This window comes from Echeneis naucrates, chromosome 9, assembly GCF_900963305.1.
Source record: "Echeneis naucrates chromosome 9, fEcheNa1.1, whole genome shotgun sequence".
Classification (NCBI taxonomy): domain Eukaryota; kingdom Metazoa; phylum Chordata; class Actinopteri; order Carangiformes; family Echeneidae; genus Echeneis; species Echeneis naucrates.
In genome coordinates this window covers 15,687,182-15,705,350 of record NC_042519.1, presented here as the reverse complement: position 1 = coordinate 15,705,350, position 18,169 = coordinate 15,687,182, and the positions used below count along the sequence as shown (strand labels likewise).

Sequence of the window (18,169 nt, the reverse complement as noted above, 5' to 3'; positions counted from 1 at the left end):
TAAATCATATGCTATAATATTTACAATCGCTGAACCTCAATCCAACTGAAATCCTATGAGAGATTTGTCATGCTTGACAGTGGACTATCCACTACCATCGAAACACCAAGTAAGAGGTTATCCTTTGGAAGAAAGGTATTCAACCCCCCAACAAGAGTTCAGAGAGTTCACAGAATCAGCTACAAGGCACAAAGATCCTGTCCTGCAGCACCTTACTAAAATATTTGTTTTTTTTCTTTTGGGCTTAGCTATGAGTATATTTGGCCTGTATCTCTATAGTATGAAAACTTTATATATCCAGAATTTTATGATTTGTTTTTAACATATTAAGTCTAAATTTGAATGGACTTGTAATTTAATTTTAAGACGTGGTGCTAAAGTAACATAATTACTTTGGTTTTATCTACACCAAGCACACTGACTCCTACTCAAATATGACATTTTCCCCTCAACACAGTCAAGATAAAAGCAGCAATCTAAGCTAAACCTACATATGACACCTTCAACGTGTGGCTGAGCCTAATTTTAACTCAGAGCAGGAGAACCATGTGATTGCTATGCTATACAATATTTTCTCAATACCTTTTGATTAAACTCAAATGTGGGCTGCTGCTGCCACTGTCATCTCATTGACATACTGCCGCCCCCAGGTTTCCTTTTCCTGACTTTACTTTGAGACCCACTGACATGACAGTCGTGCCAGTCGTGGTTGGTCTCCCCCTATAGTGATTATATAAACGACATATCAACTAAAATTCTGCTTCATATTTTGACACAGTTTGCTTTTCTTGCAACTTCAGCTTTTGAATATTAGCTGAAGTCAGTGCACTTAAATGTGACAGAGCAATACAAGGTCAAGGTCAATGTCCCACCCATGCCATGGAGGGAATGCTGCTGTTCAACAGAGATTGTATCAGGTACATTTTGAACACCTTGTAAAAATGATAATGGCATACGTCATTGCGTTATTTTAAAGTATACAGACGGAAAAAAAATGAAGAATTTGGAAGCAAACAAATGCAAATGAATTGGAAAGCCCACGTTTCCATAGCATAGGGACAGCCTATGATTTAGCTTAAAGGAATTCTCTGACACCTTGTCAGTTGCTCAGAGCAGAAACTTCCCTGCAGCCTGGATTGACTAGTTTTTTTTAATCATGAACTTAGAAACCCTAATCTCTTTGATAAAAAAAAAGGACAGCCTGCTAAGATGAAACAAAGGAAAACTATACCCCAAGTCAAATGTGCACAGAATTTAGTGCATATGAACTGATAGTGGTTGCAGAGAGAAGTTCAATTGATTTGGCATGATCTAATCATGTAAACAGGCTCGTTATGTAGCAGTCACACAGTAAGTTAAAAACATGAAAATGTTCAAAATGTTTTTGTTGTTTTTATTAACTATTATTATGACTGGCTGTAATCCATGTGTTTATTTTTTGACATTACACCAGGAAGTTGGCCGCCTTTCCATCGTCATGCATTATATATCTGAGACAGTTGTACAGCAAGTATTTCTACTCAGGGAGTCAAGAAGTTTCAGATTCATGGCATAGCTGACAATCCTGAGCAGCTTTTTTTCTCTTCCTTTTTTTTTTAAACTAACTAAACACCACACCATAGGTAAATACAATGGCTCACCCAGTCTCCTTAAGAATAAGTGGTATAATGAATTGATGGGTGGATAATGGTCTTCATTTAAAGAGTAATAAAATAAAAAGCATAAAAAAACAGCTACTGTAACACTACAAGGTAATAAAAGACATCATGACACAATAGCCGTACTGAATTTCACAGTAGCTTAATTAAAAGCTGTATCTACAACTAAATTGTCTGTGAAACAGTATGAATTTCTCTGAATTTCTTTTCTTCCTCAGTTGAAGCACTGACTACAAGGACAGAAATGAAGGAGGAAAGACCAACAAATATATTTTTTTTCTCCCAAAATGTCACCCAGTATAATTAATTATTTTTGGCATCTTGTTCTGCTGCCTGGATTTAATATTGCTTTTTGTTGAAGGCCATATAAAACTGATAAAACAACAAATGCAATTGGACCTAAGCCAAAGTGGGTCATTCCGTTGAGTCACAGCCTGTTTGCCCTCTTTCACCCTGAGGAGTTTCTTTTCAGAGATGCTACAGAGGAGGAACTAGTAAAAAGACATTCATTTTGGTGTCTTGAAGAAAAAGAATTCCTGGATGACAGGTGTCAGATCACTCAGCAGATATACCTTAGCTTTAAATATCATAGTCGACAGACAGCTTTACAGTGGCTGAAATTTCAGGTTTGATGCTTCTTAACATTATAGGAGTGGAGCTTCACCTTCTACACAGGTAACTTTTCCAATCCTCTTCATTTTTACATATACTACAATCAACTCCTTTTCCATTATATTGTTTTTTGAGATAAATCTTGAATATTAGTTTGAATTAGAGTTAACTTTGGATCACGTATTTCTCAATATTAATTTGGAGTAGTGCATTTATTTAAAGAAGTGCCTGAGAGCATATGCCTATTTTACAGAGATGGGTCGTTTTTTCTTTCTGCTGGCTGCAGCAGTTTACCTGTGCTTGCTTTGGCAGGTAAATGCAGGTGAGTGCTACCTCTACCATTTTACCAGAACTACAAACCTAAAATCAAATAAAAACTAATCTCACTCTATAACAATGTATTCTCTTTAGTTTGTATGAGACATCAGACCTCAAATCACTATAATTGTTGTAATTGTGTGATATAATGAAAATTCAACATAATGGTGAACAAATACATCATCATTATCACAGACCCATTAATAAAATATTTTTGTTATCTTGGTTTTTGTTTCCAGAATCACATCTGACCAGGAGTCAGATTGAAGATGCAGTGACAGCAGCCAAGGCCACTGTGGACAATGCCTATGAATATTCCAGACAAGAGTGAGTGTAGTCATTTCTTCAGTGATAGAAAACTAACTGCTTTTTGTCAGCAACACAGATCCATACAAATAATACAAAAGATTCGTAGATTGAAAGCTCTGACAAACCTGAACTCTCTACAATACAGGAGCATTGACCGTGTGAGGAGGAATGCAGCTAATCCATCAGACGTCCTCAGACTGTTGAAACAACCTGCTGGGCCAAGCCGTAATGTTGCACGTTCTGCAGACTATATGGATGTTGCAGTGAAGCTGCTGAGGAGGTCTCTGAATAGACGTCCAAAGCGCTCCATCAATGCCACAGGTCTTCAGTCTTCACATCTTCTCTGATTTTTGACCACAGCTGCAAGTCACTGAGAGCAGAAGTGATTTTGTTCTGCTTCTTACTATTAGATTTGATCTCTGAGGAGGATCTGCAGGTTGTGGCTGAACTGACAGGCTGCTCTCCTCGACATCGTGTCCCTTCTTGCAGGACAACTCCCAATTTGAACCAATATCGCACTGCAAGCAGCACCTGCAACAACAGGTTAGGACGTTTCTTGTCATTTAAACAAAATAAAATGAAAGTAGCTGAATGATAGTTCAACTAAATATATCATCTTTTGGACAATCCAAGAAAAACTACACAAAACTCCCCCAAACATTTAAATAGATAACAGAGTTATAATTATTTTTGCTTAAATATAGGGAAAACACTCGCTGGGGATCCTCCAACATACCTTTCACCCGCTGGCTCCCTGCAGAGTATGAGGACGACATCTCTCTACCGAAAGGCTGGACCTCAAATCGGAGAGTCAACAGACATTTTCTTCCATTGGTAATGTATTCATATGTATATTTTATTCAGAGTATAACATACTGTACAGGAAAATGATTATGCGGAGGTGTTGCTATGAATTGAATATGACAAAATATCTATAATGATGCTCAAAGTATTTCCAGGCTTGTAAAGTAAGAGATGAACAATGATTGATGTATCAATCACAGTCAACAAAGAGTTCATTGTCTACATGCTGTCCCCAGGTGAGGGAAGTGTCCAACCGAATTCTCCGCACTGCTAACGCTGATGTGGAGAGCGACCCGCTCTACACTCACCTGGTGACCATCTTCGGCCAATGGACTGACCATGACCTGACATTCACTCCTCATTCTCCTGTCATCCGCTCATTCAATAATGGTATTGACTGTGACAAGACCTGTGAACGCACAGAGCCTTGCTTCCCCATTGAGGTCAGTATCACTGGATTACACCAGAAATGATCTGAATTCACCTGAAAGACAAAAACACTGAACACTAAATGCTTCTCATGGTCTAAACAGGTTCCAGAGAAAGACCCCCGTTTTGGCAGAAAGTCAGAGGAGTGCATGCCCTTCTTCCGCTCAACAGCAGGTTGCGGTACTGGCAACACTGGCCACATCTTCGGTGCAAGCAATGTCCGGCAGCAGATGAACACTCTCACAGCTTTCCTTGATGTAGGCCAGGTGTACGGCTCAGATGACGCCAAAGCTCGTTACCTCCGCAACCTTACCACAGATGAAGGCCTACTGAGGGTCAACACGGAGTACACTGACAATGGCCGTGAGCTCCTGCCCTTCAGCACCATGGGAGCCAACATGTGTGCCACACGAGCCCGCATTACTAAAGATAATGAAACTAAAGAGGTGCCCTGTTTTGTGGCTGGTAAGTGGCAACAAAAGAAGCAACATACAAATTGTGGTGAAAGGACCAAACGCATATTGTGGTTGTTAGAGGAGAGAAAACAACATTCATTTGGGTTTCTTAAAAGCTGCCTCCTGCTTTGTTCCAGGTGACGAGCGTGTAGATGAGAACATTGGTCTGACCTCTCTACACACATTGCTGTTGCGTGAACACAACCGTCTGGCACGCGCTCTGGCCCAACTCAATCCTCACTGGGACGGAGAGAGACTCTACCAAGAGTCCCGCAAGATCATGGGTGGATACTTCCAGGTTAGTAAGAGGCTATTTACAGACGAGCACAAACCTTTCCTTGACTTTGTCTGTTGTTCAGTTAAGTCACTTTCTTTTTGGTTTTCAGGTTCTAACTTTTAGAGACTACCTGCTCCACATTGTTGGTCCAGACTTCATTGCCAAGCAGCTGTCCACCTATCCTGGTTATGATGAAAACATGGACTCCAGCATCTCCAATGTGTTTGCCACAGCTGCTTACCGATTTGCTCACCTGATGATTCAGCCTTTCATGTTTCGTCTTGATGATGAATACAAGGAGCACAGTGAATACCCCACCCCGTTGTTGCACAGAGCCTTCTTTGCACCATGGAGGATAATCTTTGAAGGTACAGCTAAGATTAATTTACAGATTAATTTAATTTCTTAGTCCTTTCCAAAAGAGAGGATGAAAGAAACTGATTAAAATTAAATGATCTATCGTTCTCTGTAGGTGGACTGGACCCAATCCTGAGGGGACTGGTGGGCCGACAGGCAAAGCTGAACACACAGGATCACATGATGCCTGATGAGCTGAGGGACAGACTTTTTGAATTCTCATCTGAGTTGGCTCTGGATCTGGCTGCTCTAAACATGCAGAGAGGCAGAGACCATGGACTCCCTGGTATTTATTCTGTCTTTATGGCTTAGTATCCTTCCCACTGAAAATCAAATTGGCCTACACATTAACTTGATTTTCTGACATTAAAGACTATACTGGGAAACTTAACATGAGAGATGTTAACCAGCTGTCCCTTTTTAGGCTACAATAAATGGCGCAAATTCTGCGGCCTGTCACAACCACGAAATCTGGAACAGCTGGCAGAGGTCATGAACAACACCGAACTGGCCGAAAACCTTCTGGATCTGTATGGCACACCTGACAACATCGATGTGTGGCTGGCAGGAGTGGCTGAACCATTTGTCCCTGGAGGAAGAGTAGGACCGCTGTTTGCCTGCCTGATTGCCACTCAGTTCCAGAGGATCCGCCAGGGAGACAGGTATATTACAGAACTCACATTGCTAAAATATGTGGTAATGGCTTTCTTAGTTGTACACTTAGGGTTAATTTTCATTCAGAGACTTCAAATATTAACAAACCATCCAAATTCAGGCTTTGGTGGGAGAAAGAGGGAGTCTTCACTGCAGCTCAGGGAGCGTCTCTGAGGGAAACATCACTTGCCCGAATCATATGTGACAACACTGGCATCACCGAAGTACCTGAAAGACCCTTCCAGTACAGACCTCGAGGATCTGGTTACACTCAGTGTAACGATATCCCAGCCTTTGACCTCAGCCCATGGAAGGAAGGTGAGTGGATGTTCTGAAATGTGCGCACAGTTAACCAAAAGTAACATGTGACGACATTGGAGTAACTTGGAAATACTGATATATATATTGTTTTTCCCTCCAATTTTCTGTAGGTGGAAGCTCAAGTGGACCAGGTCAGTCTACCACTTCCTGTCCTGTTATCCATAAATCGTGAAATGAATGTACCTTAATAAAACCATTCCATTTATATTAGTCTAGTAGTAATAGTAATAGTAATAGTCTATCAGCAAAATAATGGGTGTGTTGTTTTTTCTTTTCTTTTTTACACAGGACCCACAAAACCATACAACCCCAGAAACACTGATGTGAATGTTGCCTTCTCTGTGCGACTGGGAAACAACTTCCCCAAGGCAGGTGTGCCCATCACTTTTCGCGATGTCATCTACAATGGACAGAACAGCTATGATATCACAACAGGGATTTTCACTTGCCAGTATTCAGGTGTGTACGAGTTTCAGTTCCACTGTACAATCAACAAGAAAGATGCCAGTGTGGATCTGCTGCGTAATGGAAAGCTCGTTCTACACTCATTCACCACAAGACAGGATGGGTTCATCACAGCCAGTGGAAACACATACATTAGGCTTCAAAAGGGAGACAAGGTCTGGCTGATGGCCAATCATGGTAGCAATGGTTTGACCAAAGACAGCTTCTTTTCAGGACATCTGTTGTTCACTGAGTAGAGACCTGATACGGCTGCTGATCCATGACAACTCCAAAACACTGCAAATTAAAGTTTAGCAGGACACCAACAATATGCCAAGGTCACTAATTTGTTTGTACTCATATGTATCATCAGTGTGGGAGTTACTCTGCTCTGGAGCAGGGGAAGCTAAATAATGTGTTAACATTGACATTTAATATAATCATCCTTGGTGATGCAAAATGCACAATGTTTAAAAATGTGTATTTAGAAGATCCATATTGAATAAAACATTCATTATGCACTGATGATGATGACGTCAAACATTATAATGGCCAAATCAAAGTGAACACTATATGTAAGATTTCTTGCACATTTTGACTGATTTAATGAATTTTTTAAAATTTTTTCTTTGGTGTTTTCTTGCACAAATTCCTGCACTGGCAATGCTGAAGTAGCATCAGAGTTCATTATACATTTGCTCTTGTGAATGTAAAAATTAAAATGAACATTGCCTCACGTGTAACATAACATTTGTTTGAACCTGTATTTTGGAATGAGTGACTTTTCTTGTGTAAAAAAGTTATATCCTTTATCTGAAAAAATGTACTCTCTTTAAATAAGCTTGAATTGTGGCTGCTGTACTCCTTCGTTGGATTTTTATGTGACACACAATTGTAAGACATTCAGTCATCTTAAGTTTGACATTGATGAACACTAATGGCAGAAAGCAGTTCAGATGAGGACCTTCAACCGACCAGCAGATGGTACTGACACACATTTTAAGTACAGAGTTAATCTGTATGAATGTAGCTGTTGTGTTTAAGTACAGATAAATAATATGAATCCTGTGGCCTTTGCATGGAATAAATCTCAACCCAGATTAACACCTGTGAGAGATATGAAACATTTGTGCTATGGGTTGTTTTGAAAAACAATAAAACGAATCACCGAAATAGATTTTTTTTTTTTTTTTTTTTTTTTTAAAGTTGTATCGATTTTCTTATTCTTTTAATTTAGACTGGACAGTTTCTCCATCTTGGTTTTCAGCACAAGTAGCAGTCCATTTTTATTTATTTATTTATTTTTGTTTTGCTTTTGTTTCTGTGTTACAAATGACGAGCGCCATTTTCATATCCAGCCGTTAAACCTCTACGGCCGCGTGGGGCGGAGGCATTCCAAGATGGCGGCATGACTGACCTGAACTAACGTCCCTGGTCGCTTTCTCTAACCAAACTTTAACAAACACTCCGGTGATGACTTAACTTCACCTCAATCTTCAGTTGTTCTGAGTAGCCCTCAAGAAAAACTGTCGTCGATAAAAGTAAGACGTGTGCTCACACAGTACGTTTTGCTAACATCTACTGAGGGGACTCGGTTTATGGAGTCTCCCTTTGACGTCGGCAGACAATAATAAGAAAGGGACGCTAAAAAAACCAAAACATTTTTTCGTCGATATTTCGAGTGTGAGGGAAAAAGTCAGTGGAGTCAACAACACTGGATACAAAAACAGTGAATACAACAGTGAAGCAAAGAATGAAGGAAACTGAACTTTAAACTCCATCAGACTGTAACCTGAAACTTTCTGGTGTATTTATAAACTCCCAAGAAGAGGAGAAAGAGGACAACACCAGGAAACAACTGTCGATATATATATATATATTTTTTTTTTTCTTTAATCATGGAAATAAAAGCTTCCGGATGAACATGATTTCGTTCCACTCTTATGAAGAAATCCAAAAACCCGCTGGACGGGGAAAGGAGAGGAGCAGATCCCGGAGATCAGCTGATCTCATCACCAGGTGAGGAGAAAGGCTGCTGACTTACTGCCCCAACGCCTACATTATTATCACATGATCTACAAAAGCTTTAGTCGGTCTAAAAAAAAAATAAAAAAATAGCTATTTCCTTGTAAAAGTAAAAATTGATGTAATCTCTCATAAAGCACATTTTAACATGATAGACCATTCACTGCTGCCATGGAGATTCAAGTATACAGTTTATAGAAATATAGATAAGTAATTAAAACATAACGCTTGCTTACATTTCTTTTTAAAAGATAATGTAAAAGAACTACTTGTAATGATTTAACATATTATACTGACTACATTATGGGACAGCTGTGTAGACATCCATAAGTCTCTTATCGACTAACAATGCCAACTGTCGCTGAACTCATCTTCACCAAGTCTTTATTAAACTGAGATGTCACTGCTACATATGCCAATGTATTACCTGAATTGAGGTTTACCAAATATTTATATATGTAATAGTGATAATCTTTCTGAAGGAGAGGCACTGCCAAATCAATAGGAAATTGCAGCAACTCCCACATGATGCCACCTGCAGAACCTGCCCGACCAAACAGCAACACTCAACTCTGTATCCATGAAAACAAACAAATAAATGATAAATAAAAGCCACATGCACATTGGCTTGTTATTTATGCAACACATAAATAGGGATTTAAACATTTACATTATTTATGCTGCAAAAACCATCTTTAAAAATTTACTGAAATAAAGAACAGCACAAGTCACGCAGATAAATAAAAATGCTAAATAAATCTTTATCAAAGGAATAAAATACATATTAAAATATTCATGCATAATGTTTATACAAAAAAAAAACAAACTTGTTATTGCTACATCTAACTGACAAAAGTTAAAACAACTTGCTTGTTTATTTATTAAGCAAAAAATGTATTCTTAACAGTTTTGTTGCAGTTTCAATTTATTGAGTTAATTAATGTGATTATACAAGTGTTTACTATAAACACTTGACTCTAATACTCCATATTACACTTCTTTTATGAGTATTTCCGGAAAGTCTTTCAGATACGCCAGTTAGATTGACATATAGTTAAAGGGCCTTGACTGAGCAGTGGCTGACTCATTTATAAGGTATTAAACATTAGACACGCAATAGATCTCAAGTGAAGAACTATTCCAATCCAGTCCCTGAAATGCTAATATCACTTAGTATCAGAGCTATTGCCTGTTGTTTGATACAACCTTTCCACAGGTACATATTAGTTCACCAGTGTAAAACTATTGCAACTAGCTGTATATAAAGAGAAATTACCAATTCTAGCATGTTATTCATTGTCAAGTTGGTTCTTTACATTCATTGTTGTAATCTTTACTGTATTCTTATATGTGAATGTGCCATTTGGTCTTTGGAAATCACAAGGACAAACTCTCAATCATTCACTTCAGCAGGCTTGTTTGTGTGTGTGTGTGTGTGTGTGTGTGTGTGTGTATGCAATTTTTCTATTGCCACTTTACCAGAAGTGAAACTAAATAGAGAAATAATTCATTTTCAATTTCTGGCATGGATTAAGAACACACTCAGAACAATTATCTTGTTAGGGATTGCCCTTCATTATATTAATGTAATTAGGTTAGTTCTGTGTCTCGTCTACAGTCTGCTGGCACTCAAAATGTTACAGTTGTCTGAATGTGTATAAACATTACTCTCTAGGTGCTTCATCCATCACATTACCTCGGACAGCATTTTGTGTTCATCTGAAAATGGGAATAAAGAGATGTAGCTTCCTGCTCCCTGCTGTAGAGGGTTTTATATTGTGGGATTGTGTGTGTGTCCTGAAACAAAGACATCCATACAGATTATAGATACACCTGGTAGCAGCTACAACAATTAAAAATACGAAAGCAAACAAGAAATGTTGAGCATATGAATACCAGTTTCGGTACCAGTCAGTTATCATTAGAAATTCTGTTTTAACATGATTGCAAACTAATTGTACAAAAAAGTAGAAAGCAGAATGCAATAAAAAAAAAAAATACTGCATATATTACACAGACCTATTATTTATATTCCACTGTCTTTTTCTTTTCACTTAAATCACGTTTTTTATTTCAATATATCTGACATGGGCCTTCTTTCATGTATAACTATTTATTGCATGAAATGAAAGGGAATGTTTAACCACAAATGAACAGTGAATGAATGAAAACCAAATTGTTGAAAGTGGTCTAATCCTTTAAATTAGGTAGAAGTTTTCTTTAAAATACGAATGAATTCCGAAATTTCTATTCTATTTCTGAATGTAAAAGTTGTGTAAAATATGAACGGAACGATCCTTCTCAGAGAAGAAGGTCACAAATGAAACACTTAGAACGTTCTTAGAACGTTAGGGAACGTTCTCAAAAGGTTCCCTGACCTTGACACACAGGCAGTGACCAGTAATTTTAACGAACGGACTCCGGAACCTCCAGATCTCTCCGTCACAGTCACTGAGGACATGGCCTCGTCCCTAACAGGAATTCAAATCAAATGCTATTTGTAAGGAACTTTTCAGGCATAAAAGTAACACAAAGTGCCCCAGGCTTTAGGTGGATTAGATAATAGATCACTAAAATAGCCAGTCTGTTTGTTTTTGTTTTTAGATCAAATAACAACGTCGTCCCATCACGGACCGACCCGCTCTACCGGTGGCATCTATTTATCTAAATGGCATCTAAATATTTCATTACCTCACTCTGACACATTTCTGTTTTGCAGAAGATGGCCCTGATTATTTTAATGGCTGACTCAGACCATCAGCAGTTTTCCGGAAGACACCTCGGCATGTTTTTCTTGCCGGTTTGTTGATCTGAGCCTGCTGCTGGGTCGGTTTTCAGCTGACTGTAAAATAACACACATAACTTGACTTGCTGCCAAACATTTCGTTTGGCACAGGCCTCAGCTGTTTCTTTGCCATTGTTCTTCGTCATATTGAATCGCATGGCTTTGTTTGAGCAGCAAGTGTTCATTTTCATGTGTTTTTCATTTTATTTCATTTTTTTTTTTTATAAAACATAAGCGCTGTGCATCGTGTATTGCTATTAGCCTATTATTGTTATAGTGGTTGTTGCAAAAAAAAAAAAAAAAGAAAGAAAGAAAAATATAATAATATAATATAATAATATAATTAAATAAATAACAAAAAAATTTTTTTGTTTGTTTTCTTATTTTATGTACTTTTTATCTTTGGGGGGCTGGACATGGGGGCTGGATCAGATCACATAGATCAAGGAAGTTGGCTCCTTATTTGTTTACTCAAGCTAAATCACGTCCGTGTGTTTAGAGAAAATGTCTGTCTCGTATTTCAAGTTCAAAATGTTTTGAATGTGTGACATATTTAATGTTGATGAGCGGATTTTTTTAGGATCGCTTAAACGCAACTGGGATGTTGTAATAAAATATATTTTTCCTTTCCAATTACAATGAGAAGGATATATAGGCCTCTGTTAAGACAATCCTATATTACAAGCTATATTATAAGCTACAGTTACACAGTAAGATACTGACAAGCAATTTACGTATTTCATTTAAATACAAACAACGACTACAGTTAAAGCAAAAAGGTATAATGCATGCATGTAATGAAATGAGAGCCTAACTGGATTTCGCAGTAACTCATTTAAAAGTTGAATTTACGGCCATATTAAAAAACAACAACAAAAAAAGAATTTATTTGAATTATTGTTTTTAAATTAAGATTAAAACGACAACGGTGAGAAAATAGAGACCAATAAAAATGTTTTATGGTGTGTCCCAAAATCTTGTTCAGTATGATGAATTCGCTCTGGCAGCTCGGCATGCTTGACCTTGAAGGTGGTCATTCCTTGGAAGCAAAGCCTGTTCGCCGTCTTTATCGGGACTTTCTCAGCAGAGATGCTGCAGAGGAGGAACTAGGAACTAGAACAAAATTATTTTGTTGCATGTAAAGAAATTCCTGAATGACAGGAATCTGATCGGACAGCTGTTAAACCTCAGCTATAAATATCAGAGCCAACAGGAGAGAGATCCGCGCAAAGCTGAACTTCAGGTTCGAAGTTGTGGACTTCAGATGAGCGGAGCTTCGCTTTTAACACAGGTAACTTTTAGAAAATCCTCTTCATTTGTACATATGCTACAATCAACATAAATATTTTTAATTACAATATTTCCAACTCAGTTTTTCCATATTACTGTGTTCTGAGATACATTTAGACAATTTATTTGAAGTATTTGACCAAGTGCCTGAACGACCAGAGCATATGCCTGTTTTACAGAAATGGGCCGTTTTCTCTTTCTGCTGGCTGCAGCAGTTTACCTGTGCTTGCTTTGGCAGGTAAATGCAGGTGAGTGCTACCTCTACCATTTTACCAGAGCTACAAACTTCAAATAAAAACAAATCTCTTCGTACTACAATTTATTCTCTTAAATATGTATTAACACATTTGAAATTTTGGTCTTGACAAATATCCTGTGAAATACTGTAGCTGTGATACAAACGGAAATTCACTAATATGGTGTCAGAAATGCACTGATGAAATTTATCTGCATTTTGCGTGAAGTATGAAAAAAAAAATAAAAATAAAAATCATTGGTTGGTTTTTGTTTCCAGAATCACATCTGACCAGGAGTCAGATTGAAGATGCAGTGACAGCAGCCAAGGCCACTGTGGACAATGCCTATGAATATTCCAGACAAGAGTGAGTGTAGTCATTTCTTCAGTGATAGAAAACTAACTGCTTTTTGTCAGCAACACAGATCCATACAAATAATACAAAAGATTTGTATATTGAAAGCTCTGACCAACCTGAACTCTTTACAATACAGGAGCATTGACCGTGTGAGGAGGAATGCAGCTAATCCATCAGACATCCTCAGACTGTTGAAACAACCTGCTGGGCCAAGCCGTAATGTTGCACGTTCTGCAGACTATATGGATGTTGCAGTGAAGCTGCTGAGGAGGTCTCTGAATAGACGTCCAAAGCGCTCCATCAATGCCACAGGTCTTCAGTCTTCACATCTTCTCTGATTTTTGACTACAGCTGCAAGTCACTGAGAGCAGAAGTGATTTTGTTCTGCTTCTTACTATTAGATTTGATCTCTGAGGAGGATCTGCAGGTTGTGGCTGAACTGACAGGCTGCTCTCCTCGACATCGTGTCCCTTCTTGCAGGACAACTCCCAATTTGAACCAATATCGCACTGCAAGCAGCACCTGCAACAACAGGTTAGGACGTTTCTTGTCATTTAAACAAAATAAAATGAAAGTAGCTGAATGATAGTTCAACTAAATATATCATCTTTTGGACAATCCAAGAAAAACTACACAAAACTCCCCCAAACATTTAAATAGATAACAGAGTTATAATTATTTTTGCTTAAATATAGGGAAAACACTCGCTGGGGATCCTCCAACATACCTTTCACCCGCTGGCTCCCTGCAGAGTATGAGGACGACATCTCTCTACCGAAAGGCTGGACCTCAAATCGGAGAGTCAACAGACATTTTCTTCCATTGGTAATGTATTCATATGTATATTTTATTCAGAGTATAACATACTGTACAGGAAAGTGATTATGCCGAGGTGTTGCTATGACTTGAATATGACAAAATATCTGTAATGATGCTCAAAGTATTTCCAGGCTTGTAAAGTAAGAGATGAACAATGATTGCTGTATCAATCACAGTCAACAAAGAGTTCATTGTCTACATGCTGTCCCCAGGTGAGGGAAGTGTCCAACCGAATTCTCCGCACTGCTAACTCTGATGTGGAGAGCGACCCGCTCTACACTCACCTGGTGACCATCTTCGGCCAATGGACTGACCATGACCTGACCTTCACTCCTCATTCTCCTGTCATCCGCTCATTCAATAATGGTATTGACTGTGACAAGACCTGTGAACGCACAGAGCCTTGCTTCCCCATTGAGGTCAGTATCACTGGATTACACCAGAAATGATCTGAATTCACCTGAAAGACAAAAACACTGAACACTAAATGCTTCTCATGGTCTAAACAGGTTCCAGAGAAAGACCCCCGTTTTGGCAGAAAGTCAGAGGAGTGCATGCCCTTCTTCCGCTCAACAGCAGGTTGCGGTACTGGCAACACTGGCCACATCTTCGGTGCAAGCAATGTCCGTCAGCAGATGAACACTCTCACAGCTTTCCTTGATGTAGGCCAGGTGTACGGCTCAGATGACGCCAAAGCTCGTTACCTCCGCAACCTTACCACAGATGAAGGCCTACTGAGGGTCAACACGGAGTACACTGACAATGGCCGTGAGCTCCTGCCCTTCAGCACCATGGGAGCCAACATGTGTGCCACACGAGCCCGCATTACTAAAGATAATAAAACTAAAGAGGTGCCCTGTTTTGTGGCTGGTAAGTGGCAACAAAAGAAGCAACATACAAATTGTGGTGAAAGGACCAAATGCATATTGTGGTTGTTAGAGGAGAGAAAACAACATTCATTTGGGTTTCTTAAAAGCTGCCTCCTGCTTTGTTCCAGGTGACGAGCGTGTAGATGAGAACATTGGTCTGACCTCTCTACACACATTGCTGTTGCGTGAACACAACCGTCTGGCACGCGCTCTGGCCCAACTCAATCCTCACTGGGACGGAGAGAGACTCTACCAAGAGGCCCGCAAGATCATGGGTGGATACTTCCAGGTTAGTAAGAGGCTATTTACAGACGAGCACAAACCTTTCCTTGACTTTGTCTGTTGTTCAGTTAAGTCACTTTCTTTTTGGTTTTCAGGTTCTAACTTTTAGAGACTACCTGCTCCACATTGTTGGTCCAGACTTCATTGCCAAGCAGCTGTCCACCTATCCTGGTTATGATGAAAACATGGACTCCAGCATCTCCAATGTGTTTGCCACAGCTGCTTATCGATTTGCTCACCTGATGATTCAGCCTTTCATGTTTCGTCTTGATGATGATTACAAGGAGCACAGTGAATACCCCACCCCGTTGTTGCACAGAGCCTTCTTTGCACCATGGAGGATAATCTTTGAAGGTACAGCTAAGATTAATTTACAGATTAACTTAATTTCTTAGTCCTTTCCAAAAGAGAGGATGAAAGAAACTGATTAAAATTAAATGATCTATCGTTCTCTGTAGGTGGACTGGACCCAATCCTGAGGGGACTGGTGGGCCGACAGGCAAAGCTGAACACACAGGATCACATGATGCCTGATGAGCTGAGGGACAGACTTTTTCAATTCTCATCTGAGTTGGCTCTGGATCTGGCTGCTCTAAACATGCAGAGAGGCAGAGACCATGGACTCCCTGGTATTTATTCTGTCTTTATGGCTTAGTATCCTTCCCACTGAAAATCAAATTGGCCTACACATTAACTTGATTTGCTGACATTAAAGACTATACTGGGAAACTTAACATGAGAGATGTTAACCAGCTGTCCCTTTTTAGGCTACAATAAATGGCGCAAATTCTGCGGCCTGTCACAACCACGAAATCTGGAACAGCTGGCAGAGGTCATGAACAACACCGAACTGGCCGAAAACCTTCTGGATCTGTATGGCACACCTGACAACATCGATGTGTGGCTGGCAGGAGTGGCTGAACCATTTGTCCCTGGAGGAAGAGTAGGACCGCTGTTTGCCTGCCTGATTGCCACTCAGTTCCAGAGGATCCGCCAGGGAGACAGGTATATTACAGAACTCACATTGCTAAAATATGTGGTAATGGCTTTCTTAGTTGTACACTTAGGGTTAATTTTCATTCAGAGACTTCAAATATTAACAAACCATCCAAATTCAGGCTTTGGTGGGAGAAAGAGGGAGTCTTCACTGCAGCTCAGCGAGCGTCTCTGAGGGAAACATCACTTGCCCGAATCATATGTGACAACACTGGCATCACCGAAGTACCTGAAAGACCCTTCCAGTACAGACCTCGAGGATCTGGTTACACTCAGTGTAACGATATCCCAGCCTTTGACCTCAGCCCATGGCAGGAAGGTGAGTGGATGTTCTGAAATGTGCGCACAGTTAACCAAAAGTAACATGTGACGACATTGGAGTAACTTGGAAATACTGATATATATATTGTTTTTCCCTCCAATTTTCTGTAGGTGGAAGCTCAAGTGGACCAGGTCAGTCTACCACTTCCTGTCCTGTTATCCATAAATCGTGAAATGAATGTACCTTAATAAAACCATTCCATTTATATTAGTCTAGTAGTAATAGTAATAGTAATAGTCTGTCAGCAAAATAATGGGTGTGTTGTTTTTTCTTTTCTTTTTTACACAGGACCCACAAAACCATACAACCCCAGAAACACTGATGTGAATGTTGCCTTCTCTGTGCGACTGGGAAACAACTTCCCCAAGGCAGGTGTGCCCATCACTTTTCGCGATGTCATCTACAATGGACAGAACAGCTATGATATCACAACAGGGATTTTCACTTGCCAGTATTCAGGTGTGTACGAGTTTCAGTTCCACTGTACAATCAACAAGAAAGATGCCAGTGTGGATCTGCTGCGTAATGGAAAGCTCGTTCTACACTCATTCACCACAAGACAGGATGGCTTCATCACAGCCAGTGGAAACACATACATTAGGCTTCAAAAGGGAGACAAGGTCTGGCTGATGGCCAATCATGGTAGCAATGGTTTGACCAAAGACAGCTTCTTTTCAGGACATCTGTTGTTCACTGAGTAGAGACCTGATACGGCTGCTGATCCATGACAACTCCAAAACACTGCAAATTAAAGTTTAGTAGAATAATGATGTGTTTGCAGAAATCAGTGATCTCTTCCTTCCAGTGGGAAATCATTTTTCACTGTGGTTAAAACCCATCAACTAATTTGGCCTTTTGAATGGCCTTTTAAATATCTTGGATATTCCTTCATGAATGTGAAATTCAAAACAATCACTATCTGCCTTGATACCAGATACTTTTTTTTCCCAATTCGTGTTTTTTTTCTTGTTTTTAATTATTTTCTTAAAGTTGTATTTTACAGTACCATTCATATAGCTTGTGCCTTGTAAAATAATCAGTTATTGCTTAAATGATCTTGAATTGTGAATGCTCCAATAACTTTTACAGATTTTTGGGTACACACTTATGTTTGTCCCAAATTTAAGTGTATGGCGATCAGCCACGTTAGGTTTGACACAAATAAATGATTGCTGAAACAGAAACTGAACTTCTCACACTGACTGGTATTCATAGAGAGAACAACATATTTCAAAATCATTTTATTTGCGGACGCGGCTGATGAGTTCATTCAAACGACCAGTAGATGGCACTGACATATAGGTTTTCAAAGGCTGGTCACCAACCACAAACCGGACTTGCATTAATTTCTGTAATTGTACTGCATCAAACCTTGATGAATAATCATCAAATTGGAATAGTGCTTTTGTATGCATGGATTATATGGGTATAAAATAGTCATACTTTTATCTCATCTAAACACATGGAGAGTGTCATCAAAAGAGGCCATTTGGAGCTAAATTCCAGGACATCCTGACTTGGAAGAGGAGAAGTTTAAAATTATACCGCAA

General features: G+C 39.3%; 2 protein-coding genes across 2 annotated transcripts; both read left to right on the top strand.

Moving 5' to 3' along the window:
- Nucleotides 1-2,215: 2,215 nt before the first annotated feature.
- On the top strand, nt 2,216-7,742 carry LOC115049265 (eosinophil peroxidase-like). Its single transcript, XM_029511341.1, has 15 exons — nt 2,216-2,333; nt 2,524-2,592; nt 2,828-2,915; nt 3,043-3,218; nt 3,308-3,440; nt 3,602-3,731; nt 3,938-4,144; nt 4,235-4,595; nt 4,723-4,883; nt 4,972-5,230; nt 5,335-5,505; nt 5,644-5,881; nt 5,995-6,191; nt 6,305-6,325; nt 6,483-7,742. The coding sequence occupies exons 2-15, from the start codon at nt 2,526-2,528 to the stop codon at nt 6,893-6,895; spliced, it is 2,622 nt and encodes an 873-aa protein (XP_029367201.1). The 5' UTR covers nt 2,216-2,333; nt 2,524-2,525; the 3' UTR covers nt 6,896-7,742.
- Nucleotides 7,743-12,663: 4,921 nt separating this feature from the next.
- Nucleotides 12,664-17,803, top strand: LOC115048563 (eosinophil peroxidase-like). The gene is made up of 15 exons (XM_029510123.1): nt 12,664-12,739; nt 12,918-12,986; nt 13,253-13,340; nt 13,468-13,643; nt 13,733-13,865; nt 14,027-14,156; nt 14,363-14,569; nt 14,660-15,020; nt 15,148-15,308; nt 15,397-15,655; nt 15,760-15,930; nt 16,069-16,306; nt 16,420-16,616; nt 16,730-16,750; nt 16,908-17,803. The coding sequence occupies exons 2-15, from the start codon at nt 12,920-12,922 to the stop codon at nt 17,318-17,320; spliced, it is 2,622 nt and encodes an 873-aa protein (XP_029365983.1). The 5' UTR covers nt 12,664-12,739; nt 12,918-12,919; the 3' UTR covers nt 17,321-17,803.
- The last annotated feature ends 366 nt before the right edge of the window (nt 17,804-18,169 follow it).